Consider the following 20,551-nt stretch of genomic DNA (forward strand, 5'->3'; position numbering starts at 1 on the left):
AAAAAAAAAAAACTTTGGTTCTAAATCTCAGAGCTTTGCTCAAAAGCTAAGTTGTCCAGAGGCAGCAGTGGGAGGAAAGCTGTTGCAAGTAGAAACATTGGGATGGATGGGCCTTGTGTTCTCGCCGCTTTCCCTCAGCAGGGTTTGACTCTGATCTGCTGGATACGGATCTGTTGCCCTCTCCTCTCTGCAGGTGGAAGTTCGACCTATGATGTATGTAGCCCTGACCTATGACCACCGGCTGATCGATGGCAGAGAGGCTGTGACTTTCCTCCGAAAAATCAAGGCAGCAGTAGAAGATCCAAGAGTCCTCCTCCTAGATCTTTAGGAGGAAGCCACACACCCTACCTATTGATCATGCAGGAACTGAAAACCAGTCTTCTCCCTGTACCCTCATCAGTCCCAGGTTAGCCTGATGACAGGCAGGCACATACTGTTGGCCTCAAGCATGGAAGTCAGGGCACGATGTAACCAGCATTCACAAGTCTGTTCTTAGTGTTCCTTCTAGGCTCTTCCTCTCTCCCTGTGACTCCTACCTTCTGCTATCTTGGACCTGAGAGAGAGTGAGAGCCTTAATGGATGCTCATTAATGTCCCTGCCTTTATTCCAGTCCTCTACAAAGGCAGTTTTGCTTTTCTCCAGTAACAGTATACCATAGGGATGCCACCAGGGACCATGTGATTTGAGTTTCCATCTTTGGAAAGTGCTCTCCAGAGATGCCTAGGGGGATGCTTTGCCTCCATCCCAGTTGTGCACACTCGGACTTGCCGCCTGCCACCTGTGTGGAGGTATTGGCCACAGGCAGGGGTGCTGCTTTGCTTTTTAAACCCGCCGTTCTGACCTGTCTGTCAGTGGCTTCAAGGTGCCTCTCTACCTCTTCCAGAAAGCCCAGGCTGGGCCGTTTGGGGATAGGCAGAATTGTACAGCATCCCCTGAGGTTATTTGTTATGGTCACAGGTGAGAGTTGATCCCTGGCTCGCCCTCAAGGGCTCCATTGTATGCTGGCACTGGGAAGAGGCATTTTGGCATAATTACGTACAACTGTCACCATACCAACCCTCTCCAGCTTCTAGGAATCGTTCTAGAACACCGTTCTCACTTAAAGCAGATTTGAGCACATCATGGCAGTGGGGCAGCCCGGCGAAAGGGCTGTTCTCACCAGATCAGGCTGATGAGAGCTTTAGATCCAAGGTGGTGTGAGCATGTGCTGGGAAGAGGCTGTGCTCTCCCTTCCTGGGATGTGGCGTGTGGGGAGCAAGGTCTTGTTGCCTCTGGTGCAGGACACAGAGACAGGGGGGAGGATGGACTGTGGTGGGAACCAGCCTCAGGAGTTAGAACAGCGAAGAGATGTCATCTCTAAGTTCGCTCTTCAGGTGCAGGTGCAGTTGGAATATTCTTGAAGTATGATAAAATGCTTAACTGGTTATGAACGCTCCTAGGCCTTGTATCCTGCACTGAGCCTGAGCCTGCTGACAGGTGACACGGGCCATTAGTGCTGAATGCCCTTTTTTCTTGTAATCCAAGACAAGCTGGGGGGAGGGGAAGAGGTCAGTATTGAGTGCCTGCAGCATCTGCTACTACATCTACACCATTCAGAACTTGTAACTAAAATATTTAAAGAGACTGATTTTGAATGAAAATTAAAGGGCAAATGTTCTCAAACAGGGCTCCAGGGTCTGTGCTCCTTTTGACCCTTGAGGCTCTACAGCCCCCATCACAATGGCAACCACAATGTCATTATCACTGAAAGCTACTTCCTCCTGAGTTGGCTGTCTTGGGGGTACTACTGGTAGAACTCGGGATCTTTGTATATTCTTTTCTCTGAGCAGCATACCAGGCGCCCATCCCATACTTTAGGCATATTGCTTTAACAGTCAGCCAGGGGAGCCCACTGATGTCTCAGCGCCCTGGGTTCCTTTCAGGGAGCCCTATGTCCCTGACAAGTCAATTCTCGAGGAGAAACTGAGGCTCCCACCTATGTGAATCCCCTTCAAAACACCACCTTTGAAGGGCTTGCATCATTTCCGAGATAGAGTGGGGAGGCATGAATACTCCTAGTACCGTTTGGACTTGGTTGCCACATGTGCATCATTATAAGCACATGTCTGGTTATGAACGGTGAGGGCCATCTTCTAGGAGCAGGAGTGTGCGAGGGGCAATGGACAGGACAGGGTTGGTCACCAACCCAGGATGACCCCAATGGATAGGCATGGTGGAGTAGAGGCTTCAACAGAGCCTTGTCTGCAGTGAGGTCCTCCCTCTGGTGGCCTGTCCCAGGAAGAAGTAGGGTCCTTGAGCAATTGTAGCTGGTGGGTGAGTTCAGTGAATTATGTATCGGGTCTAGTGTTTGATATGCTGCAAGTTTTAAATTTTTCCACTAAACTTCTGGAGTAGCTGTTCTGTTTTATTGAAAGGCCATCCATAAGGCCTCTCAGAACTGGGACCATGGTATTCCAAACTGATGGCTCGACAGTACCAGATGTGCAGTGTAGTGGCTGGGTAAGCCAGGAAGTGACCTGTACTCCATAAAGCAGTGGTCGAGGGTATCTGGCATTGTGGGTTACCACAGAACTTACACTTGTGAGCCAGCTCTAGAAGGTTCTAAGTTAACCTCTCAAGATCCCCTGTTTTCTCAGGAGAATCGTCCATGAGCTGAGGTAGATTATATGTTCCTCAGGCACCATGACTGGCTCAGGTCTCTGTCTCCTCGCCTTCCTCCCTTTTTCTGAGGCTGTTCCTCGGGCTGCTCCTTCCAGGCCACTTGCACTATATTAATGATGCAAAGATGCCACAGAAAGAATAGGCTTTATTGGAGGGTAGACAAACCCCAGGCACTTGGAGGACCAGCACATACATAGGGACACACGCACACACGGCCCGGGGATTGGTCAAGTGAAATTTGTTGTATGTACCACACCCCAGCAACTGGGTTGTCTTGAGGCAAGCCCTTGGACCTAGGGAGGGGGCTGTCTTTGGAGATACCACTTACTTCAGAGACCAGAAATACCTTTCTGAAGGCACTGGGTAAAATTGGTCCATATGTTCTTTGGTATCTCATTCTAAAAGTCAGCAGGCAGTGAGTTGAATAGAAGCTCATACCAAAATGCAGAGTGGAAAACAACCAACACCTGAGAAGAACTGACTGCTGGTCCTGTGGAGCAAGCTCTTCTGACACAGGAGAGCCAGCCAGAGAATAAAGCGCTTTATTCTGTTTTCAAACTCTGTCTTAAGTGGTACAACCGCATCTTATCCCGCTCTTAATCCCACTGGCTTCTCTTTGCCTTGATTTTATTCTCCAAAGTCAGAAATCAGAAGTTTAGGGGTCAGGAGTGGCGAGTGGATCATACTGTGCCCCACCTCTCCCCACTTCACCCTACAGACCTTCCCAGCACCCAGACCTCTGTAGGAATGGCATCTGGTTGTAGCAGCGCACTGGTTGCATGACTAAAGTGGACACAGGACAGTCCTGGTCTACTAAGCCAGAGGTTCAGTGTCCTGAGATGTCTCCAGAGATGCCCTACGTGGTGTACAAATGGCAGTGTCCCCAGATTAGTCAGTTGGCTCAGTAGGTGTTGAGCAGTTTGGAACTAGAGCAACAGAAGGCACCCTTGAAGATGCTGGTCCCAGCTAAAGGTCCAAGCTGTGTGGTCAGCTGTTGCTCGGCGGGGTGCACCTCTCTGCCCTTGCAGCAGCTTCACCAGTCTGAGGCCCAAGCAGGTTGTGAGCAGAAAAGTGGCTGCTGCCCCACGTGCTTCCCCTAAGGTCCACTGAGGGGAGGGGCCAGCCCAGCTGGTAGACAGTCAAGAGAACTGTGCCAGCCCCTGTCCATTCCCTGCCTCCTACCCCATTAGCCGGCTCCACTGGATAGTACTGAAAAAGGGATGGGACTTGAGTCTGCTGGTGCCACCACCTCCAGCTCCTAGGCGCCGCTGGGGCTCGAACTGCAGCAGCTGTGGGGGGGGAGAGTCAATCAGCACTCTGCAGCCCTTCCCCATCCTAGAGGGAGGAGACATCACCCTCCTGGGGCTACTATCACCAAAATCTCTAAGGTGTTCTTTCCTTGCTAGCCCAGTCAGTAAGCCCCTCCCCATGGCTTTAGGGGTAGCAAGCACAAGCATTTATGCGATCCAGCACTTGAATTAACATGTTCAGGCGGTTCCTTTCACCCCCCTCCACCCATATACCAATAAACCATCGGCAGCGAGAACCTCTCACCTCGGTCAACAGAGAAGCAGCTGGGCGGCTAAGCCACTCAGGCAGCTGGAGTTGAGTGTGGGCCTGGAATCCTGAAGGGTGGCTCTGGGACAGTGCCTGGAGAGTGGGGGACACAAGGAGAGACCATCCTGGGGAAGCTTACATCTTAGGCAGCCAAAACTTACACACACACACACACACACACACACACACACACACACACACGTCACAGTCCAGGAGGAATATCTTGAGAACTGCCTTTTACTAGGATCTACTAATGACTCAGACCGAGCTAGACCCCAAACATCAAAGAAGCTGGCTCAGGGAAAAATGGAGACGGGTTAGCACTGGAGTTAGAACCTGCAACTTTTTAGAGCCATTGTCTTTATACAGTAGACACTATTGGGAACACTAGACTTTTTTTTTTTTTTTTCTTAAGTCTCCAAAAACTACATATGCAATGGCAGGCCTGCCATGCAGCCGTTGAGGCCAAGGCAGGAATGTGATGGCCAGCAGAAGTATGTTGAGATAGGATGAGCTGCAAGAAGAGAGGCAGGAGAGCCATGTGGGGCTTAGGGTACTTTTTTTAATGAACGGTTTTCAGAGACCCTGAGTTGTGACCAACATAGGCACATCAGGTCTGGCCTTTAGGTCACTCACACTGTAGTCTTCTGGTGCCACTCAAACTGTTGCCTGCTCAAATGTAGTTTGTCTTCTCCCTTGCTTCCCAACCAGACTGGCCCTACATGTCATTCTGAGCTCATCTGAGTGGAGTACAGAGGGTAAAGCCTGGTCAAGTGGGTGGGGTGTGTGTGTGTGTATGTTTATGTATGTGTGTATATGTATGTATGTATATGTATGTGTATATGTATGTGTATGCATGTATGTGTGTGTATGTGTGCGTATGTATGTATGTATATGTATGTGTGTGCATGTATGTGTATGAATGTGTGTATATGGATGTATATGGATGTGTGTCTATGTGTCTGTATGTGGAGGGTCTCCCTGAACCTGACTAGCTGACCAGCAAGCTCTGGGGATCCTGCTGTCTCTTCCAGACCCCGTATTAGTTTACAGATTGCATCATCACACTTGACTTTTGCTTGGGTGTTGGGGCTCAGACTTGAGTTTTCATGCTGGAGCAGCAGGCACTTTACCAATGGAGCCCCTGCCCAGCCCACAAGTGGGCTTGGTCTGCTGGGCTGAGGAGGCAACAGCTGACTTGTATGGAGGAGCCTTCTCCCATCTCAGATTGAGGGCTAGGGGTTATAGCCTTGAAGGGTAAGGGGGACTGGATAGTAGACAAAAGATTTAGGTTATAATCCAGAGACCTTCCAGGGAAAAGTTGCTACTTCTCCAAACCTCAGGCCAGACATGCTCGTCCATAAACCTCTGGTTATGCCAACTCACATAATTCATAGAAGCCGACAAGTCTCCTTAGTCACAGGCCCTCATGTGGTTGGAGTTCTATTGCCGGTGGTCTGATGGGTGGAAGGGCACCCATCCCAATGGTCAGGCATGGAGAACCAGGTAACCCTGGCTGGCTGCCTAAGGCTCTGCTTAGCCTAAACCCAATGGTCCCCACCAGGACTCTGTACCCTCCCTGTCCAGCTACTCACCATTCCTGTGAGCAATTCATACAGAAGTGACCCATAGCTCCACCAGTCACAGGCTTCAGTCAGCTCAGAAATGCCCCCAACCTCTGCGAGAACAAGAACACACACATGCTCACCCCACGGAAGGGCCCTTTCTGTTCTCATTCTAGCACCTGCTGCCCATCCCGTCTTAAACCCATGCAAAGGCAGCCGAGATCTAGACACCTCTCCCCAACTCCCTTCTTGCCTGGAGCACTGTACAGGCAGTCCACAGCCTCCTGGCTGCACCGCGGCTCCACTTCTGACCACTGGCCAAAATACGTGAGTTGGATGTGACCTTCTTGTCCCGTGTGCAGGAAGGAACCGTGGGACAAAGGTTGAAAGTAGCATCACTGAGCACCAGGAATCCCCAGGCGGTCCCAAGGCTTCCCCCAATACAATCATGTCAGGGGCCAAAGGTCATCCAAGGTGGAGTCTCCCTAAGGGTGTGGCCCCTTGCTGCCCAGGGCCCAGGGATGTTTCTGAAGCTGCCACGGAACCCCAGGTTCATGCCTTCTCTAAAGGAACAGATGAAGGAAGGGGAGGGGGAGAAACAGCATGTAGCTTTATAATCTTGGGGCTTCTGTTGACTCTGGGCTCCGGGTTGGAGTAGGGAGGGAGACTGGGGCTCTTACCTGCCTGGTCCAGGAGCAGGTTCTGTGGGTTGAGGTCCCGGCACAGCACCCCCTGCTGATGCAGCGCCTCCAGCGCCAGCAGCATCTCAGCTGCCCACTGCTTCACCTGTCCCTCCCTCAGGCTCCAGGCAGCTCTTCCGCACCCCAGGCTGGCCCTGTTTGCTGATGGGGGGTTCCGACCCCTGCCTCGGCCATAGGCTCCTAGCACCCGGTCAGCCCCTTCTCGTACCCAGTGGAACCTCTGCGTGGGTGCTGGGTTGGAACTCTGGCCAGCTCGCCTGACTTGACTGTGCGAGTGGCCACACAGGTCCTCTGTGGGATCTGAAGAGCAGATAGCACTGGGCCTGGATGAAGGTTCAGCATCGGCCTCTTTCTGAAGCTGGAGGGCTGGGAGAAGGCTCTGGGAAGTCCGTGGAGGCTCCACTGGGTTTCTGTCCTGCCTCAAGCTGTGGCCTGGTGCGAGCTCTGCTGGGGTCATGAGACTAAGGCATGTGTTGAGTTGGGTTTGTGACTTCTCCTGAGCAGAGCCAGAGTTGAGCCCAGAGTATTGAAAATGGGCCTGGGAGAGTAGATGTGACCAAAGGGTGCCTCCTGGACCAAAGAGGGATCGAGAGTGTAGGAAGAAAGAAGAGCTCAGACATAGACCCAGGCCCCATCCTGCCTTCCCTCCATTTCACCATGCCCCCTCTGCCTCTGCTCTGACCAACTTCCGGGGAGTTCAGCTTCACAGCCTTCGCACCCGATTGTTGGTGAACTTGGATTGAGTGTGTTTGTTTGAACACCAGTGTTCAACACGTTACACTTCCTCTTCACAAAAGGTAAAGGCCACGCATGGATTTACAGTGGCCGCATCACGACCCAAGGACGTGCCTCACATTTTAGAATCACTAAGTATCTGCTGCGTGGCTCAGTTCCCATCTTTACAGTTTTAGTCACCAGCCGTGCCATGTGGCCATTCAGGAATGGGCACTGACCAGGAAAGCCAAGACTAGAGGAAATGGTAACAAAGAAGACAGCTGAATAAATGTCCCCCTTCACCTGCCTAGGGTGGGGACATCCTCCCGGGGATGTCCCCTGCTCCCTCGGCACCATACAGAGCTCCACAGCAGCCCGGCTCCGCCCTCAGCTTTCAGAAACTCTAGGCTCCCTGTCTGTGCCCCACGTGTGACGCAAGCCATAGTCCTCCTTAGAGCTCAGAGTTGGGGAGAACGGTGAGACCCCAAAGCTCGGCGGACGGAACTGATGGGCCCTCACCTTGCACATGCTCCAGGTGCAGGAAGATGGAGTCCTCGCTCACGAAGTATCGCAACAATTTCGTCATGTAGGGGACGCCATGCGGGATGATCGTCAGTCGCTCCCGGCTCACCATGTGACACCTGGGGAGGCTCTGGGGAGGGGACAGGATATGTAAATGAGTTGATACTGCCCACGCTCTGGCTTCAGGGCACTAGGATATGAATTGGGAGCCAGGATAAGTAGCATCTATTTCCACCAGTCCCTGGTCCAGCCCTCACCCCTGTAATCCCATGGAATCCGTGTCCAAGGATGAGACACTGCGTGCGTGTCGGTCTTGGACCTTGGGCAACGCTCAGAAGAATTGGCAGAGTTGGGCTTTGGAGGAAGCATGGACCTCATACGCACATTCCAGGGGTGGGGTGGGGTGGGGTTGGCAAGGGTCTCAAGAGCTCGGAGAAAGTTCCAAGAGGATCGCTGCACGCCAGCAGCCGGGCAGCACCTGCCTTCACAACGAAGGTTCCTCCAGTTGCCGGGTCCTGAACCACCTGCACCTGCCAAAGTCCAGGAGGCACTAGTTAAGGCTTGTTAGTTCCTGGGAGTTCCAGGGCCTGAGGCCAACATCCATTCTGTCCTAGTGATCTACCCTTACTACACCCAAACATCTAAGCCCCGGTACCTTTCCTCCAGCATCTGTGACTCCTACCCTATGTCTCGTGCTCTCTGGGTTCCCGCTCTGGGGACCTTTCTCACACCTTCTAACCTCCCGTCTCCCCTGGTTGTGAGCTCCACAGGGGTAGGGACCATCCTGTCCAACTTGGAGCCCCCACAGGTCTGTGTAGTGCGAGGATGGAATGGATGCTTCCTAGGATGGCAAGTGGTCTAAGTACCCTCTGTCGGGTTTGCCATAACCCTCATGAGAACATCTCTCCCGCTGCCTGCCTACATGAGCCAGACCCTGTGTGGCCTAGGAGGACAGCCAAAATCAACACTTCAACTGCAAGCTTTCCCCCAGAGGTCATTGTCCCAGCAGTGATTGAAGGTGGCACGGAGTTAGTCAATTCTTCCGAACTTTGCTTACAGGTGAAGCTATGGCTAGGCGAGGTAGTGCTCGCCTTTAATCCCAGCAACGATTGAGAGAGGTAGAGGCAGGCGGATCTCAGTGAGTTCAGCCAAGGCTGCACAGTGAGCCCTTTTCTCAAAACAGAACAAAACAAAACAAAACAAAAAAACCCAAATGCGTGAAGAGCCTGAGGCGGCTGAGAATGTGGCGCCAGATCGGGCGGGCTGCCTGCAGCAGGCTCCAGGCTCGACACACTCCAGGAAATTTCTCTGCTACACTTCTTTTGAAATAAAGTGGGTGTGGTTGTGCACACCAGTCACCTGTCCTTTGACAGTAGCCGTCTCCTTCTCAGGGTGGCTTCGGTAAGTGGGGAGCTGGGTCCACACTGCTAGACAGTGGTGACAGTGGTGAAAACCGAAGCCTAAGTAGGGGAAGAGTCCTGCGGTCTTTTTGAATGGTACTGGGCCTCCTACACACCAGGCTAGAGCTCTGTTGCTGACTTATATCCCCCAGCTAAGGGCCCTGGTTCCTGAGCTTGATCAAACATGCTGACTTGCTTAACTACCAAAGAGGGATTAGAAATGTCTACTTTTGCTATATCATTGGTTTGTTAGGCTGTAAATAGGAAAGTCCTTAATAAAGCCAATATGATATTACGTGCTTGCCAAGTCACATACCTTCTCTGAACCTTGTGCTTGTTTCTGAGTTGTGTGTGTGTGTGTGTGTGTGTGTGTGTAGAGGCCAGACTTGAGGATGCTGGTGTCTCCTTCCTTAGCCACTCTTCATCTTGCTTTTTGAGGCAGTCTCTTGCTGAGCTTGGAGCAGCTCACCTCTCCGACAAGACTGGCTGGCCAACAAGCTCCAGGGATCTGCCTGCTTACCGCCTCAGGATTGGGGTTACAGACATGCACCCTACCATGTCTAGCTTTGTACGTAGTTGCTGGAAATCAAACTCAGGACCTCATGTTTGCACAGGAAGTTCTTTGCCAACTGAGCCTTTTCCCTAAGCCGCCTAAAAATGGGGATCATGCTTTCTGCTGTCATTGTGGTAAAAGCAGAGACTTCAAGTGTCAAATCCTCCTCAGCCCTGGTAATTATCAATGACTTTGTCGCAGAAGCAGACATTGCTCACTCTGTGCTAAGGGCTTTAAATGGCTTACTTCACTGTGCCTACTGCTAAAAAGTTGTAGCATCAGAATTTGAATACAGACAGGCTGACCCTAGAGTGGGGTAAAAGTGCCTGCCAGGCTGGGCCTTATTTTCTCCATGACTAGTAAAGCAAAAGCAGGGGCTAGGCTTGCCCCACCCCTCCTTCCTATACCAGGGCACCTACACTAGAGCAGCAGTATCCCTTTTGACCACAAGAGGTCGCCCTCTAATGGCTAGAGACCTAACTCAGGCTGGCCTTGGCTCCCTGAACAAACTTGTGCAATGTTTGAAGACAGAGGCAGAAAACACTGGGGTCATTTAGGAAAAGATTCCCATAAGTATTGCCCCCTCCCCCCAGTTAGTTCCCCACCATCCTTCCCCCAAGTGGTATTCCCCGCCACCACCTCCTTGGCCAAGTCCTCTGATTTACAGTCTGAAAACTCAGTCAAGGATGGGAGCCAGAAATTAAAGAGGACCCATGGCATCAAAAACCTGTGTATTCAAAACATATTATACCCTATTTTCTTTTGGAAGGAATTAGACCTAAACATTAACAACAATTACTCTGAAGTTAGGTGGGGCAGTGAATTGATTTCTTTTCCTTTTTCCTTTTTTGTTTTACACTCACCACTCTCTCAGAATACTTCTAGCAGAGGGAACATTTCCCCCATTGATACAACCAACCAACCAAGCACACACATCCTCTCCTTCTGGTAAGTGGCCTGGGGGACAGAATAGCCAACACCTGACTCCAACACCCAACTCGTTGGATCTTAGTCTCTCTCTCTCTCTCTCTCTCTCTCTCTCTCTCTCTCTCTCTCTCTCTCTCTCTCTGATCATTGTTAAGGGGCTGGAGATGTAGCTTAGTCAGGAGAGTGTTTGCACAGCATGAAGGACACCCTGGGTGACAGGGTTTCTCTGTGTAGCCCTGGCTATCCTGAAACTCACTCTGGTCTCAAACTCAGAAATCCACCTGCCTCTGCCTCCCAAGTGCTGGGATTAAAGGTGTGTGCCACCACTGCTTGGCTCTTTTTCTTTTTTAATTAATTAATTAACTATATATACACAGTATGCCTGCAAGCCAGAAGAGGGCACCAGATCTCATTATAGATGGCTGTGAGCCACTATGTGGTTGCTGGGGATTGAACTCAGGACCTTTAGAAGAGCAGCCAGTGCTCTTAACCTCTGAGCCATCTCTCCAGCCCCTGATTAGGCCTATTTTTAAGTAGGAAATCTAAATCCTGGGTGGAACCTCTCTTGAAGCAGGCAAGCTCGAAGCTTCAAAGATGTTTGAGTCTATTATAAGCCCTGACTGACCTAGTAGTTGTTATGTAGGCCGAGCTGGCCTCAACCTCACAGAGATCTGCCTATTTCTGCCTCTAGAGTGCTGGGATTAAAGGTATCTACCATACCCTGCCAGGGTCAAACTGGTTCCTAAAGGCTTAGAGGGGAGGATAGAGTTGAGCAGAGTTGGAACAGAGCGTGGGCAAGGCCAGTGCTCCATCTGAAGTGGGCAGTTCCTCCTTGCTTCCCTAGAGCTACATGGGAAGGCAAGCTGCACATCTCAAGATCTGAGTTTTGTTTTCCAGGAGAAGCTTGACATGTGGACTTTGATATGAAATCTACACATTTGAAAATGTTGGTAACAACAACAACAACAACAACAACAATGTCCCAAACCTGTATTTGAGCCAAATAAAACAAGAAACAACTCAAAAGGCTTTTCTTCCTCATGCCCAATTCAGAGCATGAGTCTCCAAGGAGGCCCAGAGGAGGGTGGGGACAATCACCGACAAAAGTTCCCAGGTGTCCTGACTGCCTACCTGGTCTCTCACATGCCTACTTCACTGCTCCCTGCCAGCACTCTGCAGCCCCGTGGGCCCCACAGCCAGCACCTTTCTCTGGCCCAGGATTGTCCTGAGCAAGCCCTTGGCTCCCTTCCTGGGCCTGAGGGTGGCCAGGCACTAGCAGAGCTCTGCTGCCCTGACCTGCCTGGGCAGAGCTGTGGAATGGGACCAATGGCCCTAACGCCTTTCCTAATTTGGGGAAATTTCTGTCCCTGGCTGGGGCATAAACCTAGAGGAGAAAGAAAGACCCCAGGAGGGAGCTGGGAGAATCTGAGAGAGGGTGAAAAGGGAAAACATCTTAATGTTCCCCAACCCCACCCCCACCTCACCCCTACCCCGCCCCCACCTTCCCCCATTCCAGTACAGGCCTCAGGTCATGGAGGTTTAAACGCCTTGCACATGCGCATGTCCTCGGGTTGAACAAATCAGAGAGTTCTGTCACAGATTTCCTCTTGGGGACTCCTCCTATATATGCACATCCCCAAAAGCTCTGAGACTGTCTAAAGTTAAAGTACCAGGGATGGAAACTTTCACTGAGTGTTTTCCCCAAACGTATTTAGTTCAGAGCGCCTCTCTTCAAACCTGGCGTCTCACTCAGCGATATGGTGTCAATCAGTCTGTCTGTGAGAGCAGCTGTGCTTGGCCAAGGTCAGCCTGTGGCCACTGTGCAGTTCAGTGGGGGTGGGGGGGATGGGGGGGACTGCAGCAGATGGGAAGCTGGCTGGAACTTCCCTGAAACTGGCGCCTGTTCCAGGGACCCTGGAGAAGCAGCTGGAGCGAGGCCTAGAGACGGGAACTCAGCTCTCCCTGCTCCTGTCGCTTGCACTCTGAGCCATCAACCATGCATCAAGTGGCTTAGCATGTGCCAGGCCTTTCCCAAAAACTGTTTCATTTCCTTCTCAGATCACCACTTTGAGGGGGGAGGAAACCAGTTCTCAGAGATGTGAGGGGATTTGTCCACGGTTCACTGGCCAAACCCAGAGCACGCTTGCCCTCCTATGTGGCTGAGAGGCATACACGGCTCTCTTTTTCTCTATGGGCTCCCAGACCCATCAAAGTTGCCCAGTGCTTCAAACTACACACTCTTGGTTTCCACCCTAGAGAGTCTGTCTCCCCAGGCTGGGCATGGGGTGACTCTTAGAACTGTTTAGGGAGCCCTGGGCTAGAGGCAGAGGGCAATCTCATAGAGGCTCAACTCTTACACAACCTCTTTGTCCCTCAGATTTCTCCACTTTAATAGGGGTTGGGATGGTATCTCCTGTCTTCTTGACTACTCTGGATCAAGGGAAAGGGGAAAGGTGCATGATAGGCCCAGGATGAGGGCAGGACTACCAGAAGAGAAAGGGCGGAGCTGCCAAAGCCCTGGACGATTCACGCCATCTCAAAGAATTGCGTATGTCCACGGGTCAGGCTGGAGAGAATGACCTCTCAGTACAAGAAGTGCTCAGCTGTGTGTGTCGGGAGGGAGACTCGGGGCTGCAGCCTTGGCAGGCAAACTGAGTGTAAGGAGGAGGGTTGTGGGAAATGGGCAGAGCAGCAAGTGCTGGGCTGTTCCCTGGGCTTAGCGCCTCCCACAGTCTCTGGGAGTAGAAGGAGACAGGCTGTCTGCTTCTTCTCATTCTCCTATTCCTCTGTAGAACCTGACAGGTGTATTTTGGGAGAGAAGAGGAACCACTGGACCGGGCTGCTCTCTCCTCCGATGCAGACTGATCTCCCCTCTGATGCAGGCAGCACTATAGGCCTTCCATTCTATCCTACCTCCCCATCCTCCACCACCCCCGACTGTACATGACTGCTTCCCTTCCCGAACCCCAGAGCTTGCTCACCTTCTTGATGATCCCAACGACCCTGCATCCCTTCAGCTGCTCCAGAGCAGAGCTCAGTGTGCGAATGGGCCGGAGCCTCAAGCTGCTGAAGCCCTGCGGAGAAGAGAGACAAGACCTCAGCTGTGGCTGTGGATGCGTTTCTGGATGTCGGGAGAGTACTGGGGGCCACAGTGGATAGGACTTGGGGTCCAGGCAGACCCTGCCTCACAGGGACAGACTTAGTAAAGAAGCTGCCCTTGATTCCGAGTTTGGGGGCACACAACTGGCTTTTTGCTTAGTCCCTACCCAGCCTTATTAGGACTGCTTCTAGGGGCTTTGGAATCTCCTTCTCAAGAGTCTTGTCTGTGGGAGGCAAATGCTGTCAGGGTGTATGATGGGAACACGTGCGTGAGTCTCAGCCTCAAAATGCAGACAACCTACTTTGGTGAAAGGCAAGCTACAGGGCACAGTGGGCCTAGGAGGGGCATGGCATAGAGAGTGCAGGTGGCCACTGGGTTAGGAAAGTGACATGAGTGTTAGATACAAAGGTGTGTGGTGTATGTGTGTGTGTGTGTGTGACATTACAAATACCTGCATTGTGCCCACTCAACAGAAACAGAATCTGGAGACCCTGCATACTCCTGTGAGAAGAACATGGAGTCACACACAAACTGGGGTGGGTGTTTAAGTCACGTATGCCAGGGGCTCTGTGAGGCTGAATGAGGCGTGAGGGTGTGGGAGACAGAGGAAGGATGGGTGGGCAACCCTGCCTCACACTCAGACTCCTGGGGCAGGAGGGGAGTGAGGGTTGGGGGGTGCTGTCTCTCCCCAGCATCCTTCTCTTCCTCAGGGACGCTCTCCTCACCGTGTTGGGACTGGCTCCACTGCCCAGGGTCCGCTGCAGGTGGCAGTTGAAGATTTCCTCTGCCCTCCGTAGGTACTTGGTAATTTTCAGCTTCACAGCTTCACGTCTCTCCTTGTTGGGGTCAACTGTGGGGAACCAGGGGTCGCCATCTGTGGTCACTGGGACTGTGTTCCACCCTCTGTCCTGGGCTTACGGGTGGCTGAGATGCCAACTCCGTTAACTCCCGTCTGCCTGTCACCACCACCCATGGCTCCTATTTCTCAGACAGCTTTAGCCGGTTCACCCCCCCCCCCCAGCTCTGTGTGTGAGAGCAGGGGCTGAGAAGAGAGGTCCGTGAGGAAACGGGGAACCACCATCGTCCTCAGCCACCTGTTCTTTACAGTGATACCCACCACCTCATTGCCTGTTCTCACATCCTGGGAAGGGGCAAGGTGGAGGTTTTCATGTCCCTTTCCTTCAGAAGAGGAGAGAGAAGCTAACCAAGGACAATGCTTCCTCTATCTCTGCCTCCCAGTATGAAAAAAATGCCTGGGTGGAGACCAGATTAGGCAGATAAAGACTGCTTCGGGCACTCCTGAAGCCCGGGCATGGCAGGGTCTCCTCTACAGTGAGCCTGTTGACTCCAGTCATCATAGCCTGCCTGCCTGCCTGCCACAGGCCTTTGAGTCTCAGAGTTCGCATGGAAATGCCTCCTTCTGCCCCAATCAGCGCTTCCCTCTCGCCCACAAGCCTGGGCCTCCCTTCCTCCCTCCCTCTCTGTGGAACACTGCTAGGCCTTTACTGGACACACATACGGTCGTCAGCATTCACATCTGGATGTCCCTTACTAGGTCCCTATGACCCCAGTTCTCCCCTGTTCTCCCTTTGCCTGCCCCTCTTTGCTCTTCCCATCCAGGATTATAATTTCTTATCCACCGGTCAGTCAGCCCCTCCCCCCGGAGTGTAATCTCCAGAGGGCCAGTGTGCAGCCCAGCTCGGTGGCTAGGCAGGTACAGCAGGCCAGGTACATAAGCCACAGGAGCTGAGACAGTCCCACCTTCCGGTGTAGCCCTCGGCAGCTGTGGAGCCTCGAGCAAACCCTCCAACTGTTCCATGCCTCAATTTCTTCACCTGGAAAATGAGTTCCTGCTGGCACTGGAGAGATGGTTCGGTGGTTAAGAGCACCTGCTCTTCTAGAGGACCAGGGTTCGATTCCCAGCACCCACATGGCAGCTCACAAGGGTCCATAACTTTAGTTCCAGGGTATCTGACACCCTTACACAGATATACTTTCAGGCAAAACACCAGTGCACATAAAACAGATAAACAAATGAATCATTACAAAAAGAAGGGCTGGGGAGATGGCTCAGAGGATAAGAGCACTGACTGTTCTTCCAGAGGTCCTGAGTTCAATTCCCAACAACCACATGGTGGCTCACAACCATCTGTAATGGGATCTGATGCCCTCTTCTGGTGTGTCTGAGGACAGCAACAGTGTACTCATATACATAAAATAAATAAATTTAAAAAGGAGGATGAGGAGGAAGAGGAAGAGGAAGAGGAGGAGGAGGAAGAGGAGGAGGAAGAGAAGAAGAAGAAGAAGAAGAAGAAGAAGAAGAAGAAGAAGAAGAAGAAGAAGAAGAAGAAGAAGAAGAAGAAGAAGAAAAAGATTAGTTCTTGCCCAGAGCACACACTTGTAGCCTGAGCAGTCAGGAGACTGAGATAGGAAGATTAGCCTGGGCAACAGTGAAAGGCTTATCTCAGATAATGATAATAATGATCATGTAAAAAATTCCTATAGACCTCTAACTATTAATGTGAGACTTGAATGGGTTAACAGTGAAAACCTACTGGGGTCTGCCAGGTGGAAATGCCTTAACAAATCCAAGTCCTCATTTCTGTCCTTCACGGAGTTCTGGCAGGGTTAACACCATGTCCTAGTATGGACAGAGACAAAGGACCCTTCACTGGCCCGCTCCTGCCCACCTTCTGTCCGCACACATCCCCACTCTCACCATGCACACCACGGAGCAGCACGTCCACGCCATTCTGGTAATGGTTGAAGGCAGCCTCGTAGTCTTCGCTGACATCTCGCTCCAGTGCCAGGTGGATCTGTGTAGCTGCATCTACCAGGTAGTCATGTTTGGTCACGTCAGCAGTCCCTGTGGCTACCCGGTTACGAATCTGTTCCAGGTACATGCAGGCCTGGGACCGTGCCCGTGAACAGGGCTCTGGCTCCAGGCCTGGACCAGGTGGACATTCACAGGCTACCAGGCTCATAGTGGCACTGCTGTTGTGACCTGCAAGAAGCAAACGCTTTAGGGGAGACACGTGTTGGGAGCCACACCCCTACCTGTACTCCAGCTTCCTCCACTAAACATTGGAGAGACTGATGCTCACATCCAAAGGCTGGAGGGACGAGCGAAGGTGAGGTCTTTGAGCTGGGTCCTACCTCAGTGTGGCAATGATAGAATAACACAGGATGGGGGGCCTTTCTTTTCTTTTCCATTCAAATTCAGTTCCACAAATATCTTCCCATGTTATATGAATGGAGCACGGAGAACTGGAGGTACCTGTGACCCACAGCTGCCTTTAAGGAGGGCCCACAGAGCAAGCCCCGTATCAAGAACATAGTAAACATACCAAAGTCACACACTGGCTTAAAGCTTCTGGTCTCACCTCTCTTGCACCTCGCGTCTCCCCTCCTCCCTCCCTTCCTTGTGAACTTTCATTCAGCTCAGGGGTACCTCTCCCCAGACAAAACCTTTGACCCAGAGAGGTCCTGAGTCAGCTGAGTGGGGAACTCCTCCCCCCACCCCACCCCACCCCCCACAACCCAGGCACCAAGCCGGGAACAGAGAGCTCATCAAAGCCCCCCTGGGAGATGGGGTGACTGACAGATTAGATACCAGTTCCTGTGGAGTTCAGTGAGAGTGTCAGGGTGACCCAGCCCTATGGAGGCTATCCCAGAAGTCCAGGGGTCTGTGCGCCCTCCCAAGGACCTGACAGCAACTCCTCCCCAAACAATGTGTGACCCCAATGGATAAGAGTGGCGGCTGCCAGAGGGGAAGGGGCAAAGAGAGAGCAGCCAGCAGCGCGGTCCCTGTCCCTCACAGCAATCTAGCAGCCACCGTTACTGTCTCGGGTACCCTGGAAAATAGCCAGGCGGTAGCTTTTATCCCTGGATCTTTTCCGTCTCGGCAAGGAAAGAGACGCAGGATAAAGGAAGAGGTGGGGAGGAAACGCACATATCCGAGCAACCAGGAGCTGAGAGTCTTGACCAAGATGAGGCCAGGAGATGGAGAAAGGCTGCCTTCCTGCTCGGCCAGGCCCAACAGGATAGGCAGCTTCGAGGCCTATGCTGGGGCATCGACGCCGGCCGCGCAGGGCTGCGGGTTGCGGGTCCAGCTCTCGGAGCCGCGTGCCTAAGACTATACATGTCAAGCAAGCAGCGCAAGCACGACCCCGGCACACAAGGTGCATCACTACAGGGAACGTCCAAGGAGGTCGGGCTGAGGCAGTGAGAGGGCAAGGCTCCTCCTCCTCTCCTGAGAGGATGGCTGAAGAGCAGACCAAATACTATACCTGTCCGCGTGCCAGAGCTCCGGGCCTTCCCGCCAACGATGTCCCTTCACCTTCTGCAAGGATCCGTCTGTGCCTCCCACCCTTCCGCAGGTGCCTGGGGGCGGGGGTGGGGCGTCTAGCCGGGTGCCTGCCAGCCATTGGCTAAGGATGAGCTCATCCTCAACTCGTTAGAATAAACCTCCAATCATCGTCCTCCTTGGCTTCTGACAGCCCTTAAAGCCCTAGAGTTTGCAAGGCCAGGAACTCGGGAGTGGGAGTCAGTGGGGAAAGATGTGGGTGCGTGAGTGTAGCGGGGAGAGAAGAGGTCTATTGTCACACAGGGAATGTGGCTGTCTTAGATCTCTAAGCCAATGAAAAGTAACCACAGCACTTCCAAGAGACTTTCCTCACTCATTACTTCAGTTAGTCAATGTTTCTCTGTTGGGTGTGTACTCTGCCCTAGGGCCTATGGTAGGGATACCTCGATGGCTTCACAGATCAATCTGCCCAGGGCTTCCTGGGCTCTAAGGTCAGTCCAGTGGTTCGGAGTTGAGCAGCACCGAATCCTAACCTGGAGTCATAAATGTATTCCCAAGAAAGTTACAAAGGACCCCGAGCCCCTTACTTATCAGAAGCCACTATGCACTTTGCTGTGGCCTTGTCTCTGGTAGTTTTTCCACACCGGTCTCTTCTGACTCCTCTTCCTCCTTCACACNCCCCCCCCCCCCCAGAACTGTTGTCTTCTCTGGGGATCAAACTCAGGTCACCAGGCTCAAATGGCAGCACCTTATGCACTAAACCACTTCACCAGCCCCGGATTTATCTCTTTATTAATAAAATAAAACAACCTTTTAAATTTTGAGTTATTTATTTTTATCTTATGTATATTGGTGTTCCGCTTGCAAATACGTCTATGTGAGGTGTTCGATTCCTTGAAATTGGATTTACAGGCAGTTAGTTCTAAGCTACCATGTGGGTGCAGGGAATTGAACCCCACTCCTCTGGACAAGCAGCCAGTGCTTCCCAACCATGAGGCCATCTCATCAGCCCTAACAGAACATCTTAAGGGCCCGGGCGTGGTGGCGCAGGCCTTTAATCCCAGCACTTGGGAGGCGAGGCAGGTGAATTTCTGAGTTCGAGGCCAACCTGGTCTACAGAGTGAGTTCCAGGACAGCCAGGGTTACACAGAGAAACCCTGTCTCGAAAAAAACCAAAAAAATTAAAAAAATAAAAACATCTTAAGGGAGAGGGGGGAGGAGATAGGGGATTTTTGGAGGAGAAACTAAGAAAGGGGAATATTTGAAATGTAAATAAAGAAAATATCTATAAAAAAATAAAAAAGACAAAAAAAAATCTTAAACCCAACAATCTAGGACTAAAATAAAGCATAACCCACAGAAAGGGAGGGACTATTTGGAAATCATGTATTTGATATGGGTTTGGTCTCCAGAACATATAAAAAAGTCTTCTTACATTTTGTCTTAGTTACTGTTTTGTTGTTGTGTAGAGACACCATGACCATGGCAACTCTTTTGAAAGAAAATATTTAAATGGGGGCTTGCCTACAGTTTCAGAGGTTTAGTCCTTTATCATCATGGTGGGGTGCATGGTGGCATGCAGGCAGGCACTGAAGCAATAGCTGAAAGTTAATCCTGACCCATAAGAAGACAGACAGAGAGAGAGAGAGAGAGAGAGAGAGAGAGAGAGAGAGAGAGAGAGGTAGCTTGGGTCTGGCATGGGCTTTCAAAACCTCAAAACTCACTTCCTCCAGTGAGACCACACCTCCTAAGCCTTCTAGTCCTAGCAAAGAGTGACACTCTCTTGTCACAAAGCATCTAAATACACGAGTCTATGGGGACCATCATTTTTATTCAAACTACTACACATTTTAACAAGCTAAAGACAAAAAGTTCAAAACTGAGCAAAGGATTTTTAATAATTTCCTCAAAGAAGATATGAAAACAACAAACAAAACAGATGAGAAGATACTCAACAGCATTGGTTCTTAAGGGAACACAAATTAAAAATCACAGCAACGCACCACTGATATCCACTGGATGGCCATAGTAAGACAAATTACCATAGCAAGGCTTGTCAGTGTTCTGGGGAAACAGGACCTTACACTGCTGTCAGGGTGTGGATTGTAAAGGCACTGCAGAAAGTGCGTTAGCCAATGCTCACAAAGTTAAGTTTTCAGTTATGTCCGATCCAGTGTTTCATTCCCATGAAACTCCACACACAAATGTCATTAGCAGCAACAACCACAACAGACAAAAATGCGATATTGTTACACGGCTCACACTCCCAGGGACCCACCTGCCTCTGCCTCTGCCTCCCCAGGGCCGGGAATAACTGTGTGCACTACCACTGCCTGGCTGGTTTTTTGGTTTTTTTGTTTTTGTTATGTTTTTGTTTTGTTTTGTTTTGTTTCTGTGAACTGTACATTTTAAAGAAGTACATATGCATTTTGTCTCATTTTATTTTCTAAGTTTTTATTATTTATTTATTAGATTTTTTCTAAAGATTTATTTATTATATCTAAGTACACTGTCGCTGTCTTCAGACACACCAGTAGAGGGCATC

General features: G+C 51.3%; 2 protein-coding genes across 3 annotated transcripts in view; one reads left to right on the forward strand and one right to left on the reverse strand.

Annotated features, from left to right (window-relative positions):
* Dlst (dihydrolipoamide S-succinyltransferase) overlaps positions 1-1,667 on the forward strand; it is a 24,114-nt gene extending 22,447 nt beyond the window's left edge. The window contains exon 15 of the mRNA XM_021202653.2: positions 194-1,667. Coding sequence (XP_021058312.1) covers positions 194-328 — 135 coding nt within the window. The 3' untranslated portion in view covers positions 329-1,667. The remainder of the gene's footprint in view (positions 1-193) is intronic.
* A 1,128-nt stretch (positions 1,668-2,795) lies between these two features.
* On the reverse strand, positions 2,796-18,091 carry Rps6kl1 (ribosomal protein S6 kinase like 1). 2 transcript variants are annotated; one of them, XM_021202388.2, is made up of 11 exons: positions 17,990-18,077; positions 16,420-16,704; positions 14,426-14,550; positions 13,582-13,674; positions 8,203-8,250; positions 7,718-7,850; positions 6,464-7,054; positions 6,037-6,129; positions 5,814-5,896; positions 4,216-4,311; positions 2,796-3,950 (listed from the first exon to the last, which is right to left on the reverse strand). In XM_021202388.2, exons 2-11 carry the CDS (start codon positions 16,682-16,684, stop codon positions 3,840-3,842), a joined length of 1,638 nt encoding a protein of 545 aa, XP_021058047.1. In that variant the 5' UTR covers positions 16,685-16,704; positions 17,990-18,077; the 3' UTR covers positions 2,796-3,839. The 2 variants fall into 2 exon arrangements, with proteins under 2 accessions (XP_021058047.1, XP_029396481.1); XM_029540621.1 differs by having other exon boundaries at positions 3,144-3,950; positions 6,037-6,126; positions 17,990-18,091.
* Positions 18,092-20,551: the final 2,460 nt, after the last annotated feature.

Source organism: Mus pahari, chromosome 7 (genome assembly GCF_900095145.1).
Source record: "Mus pahari chromosome 7, PAHARI_EIJ_v1.1, whole genome shotgun sequence".
In the NCBI taxonomy this organism is placed as follows: domain Eukaryota; kingdom Metazoa; phylum Chordata; class Mammalia; order Rodentia; family Muridae; genus Mus; species Mus pahari.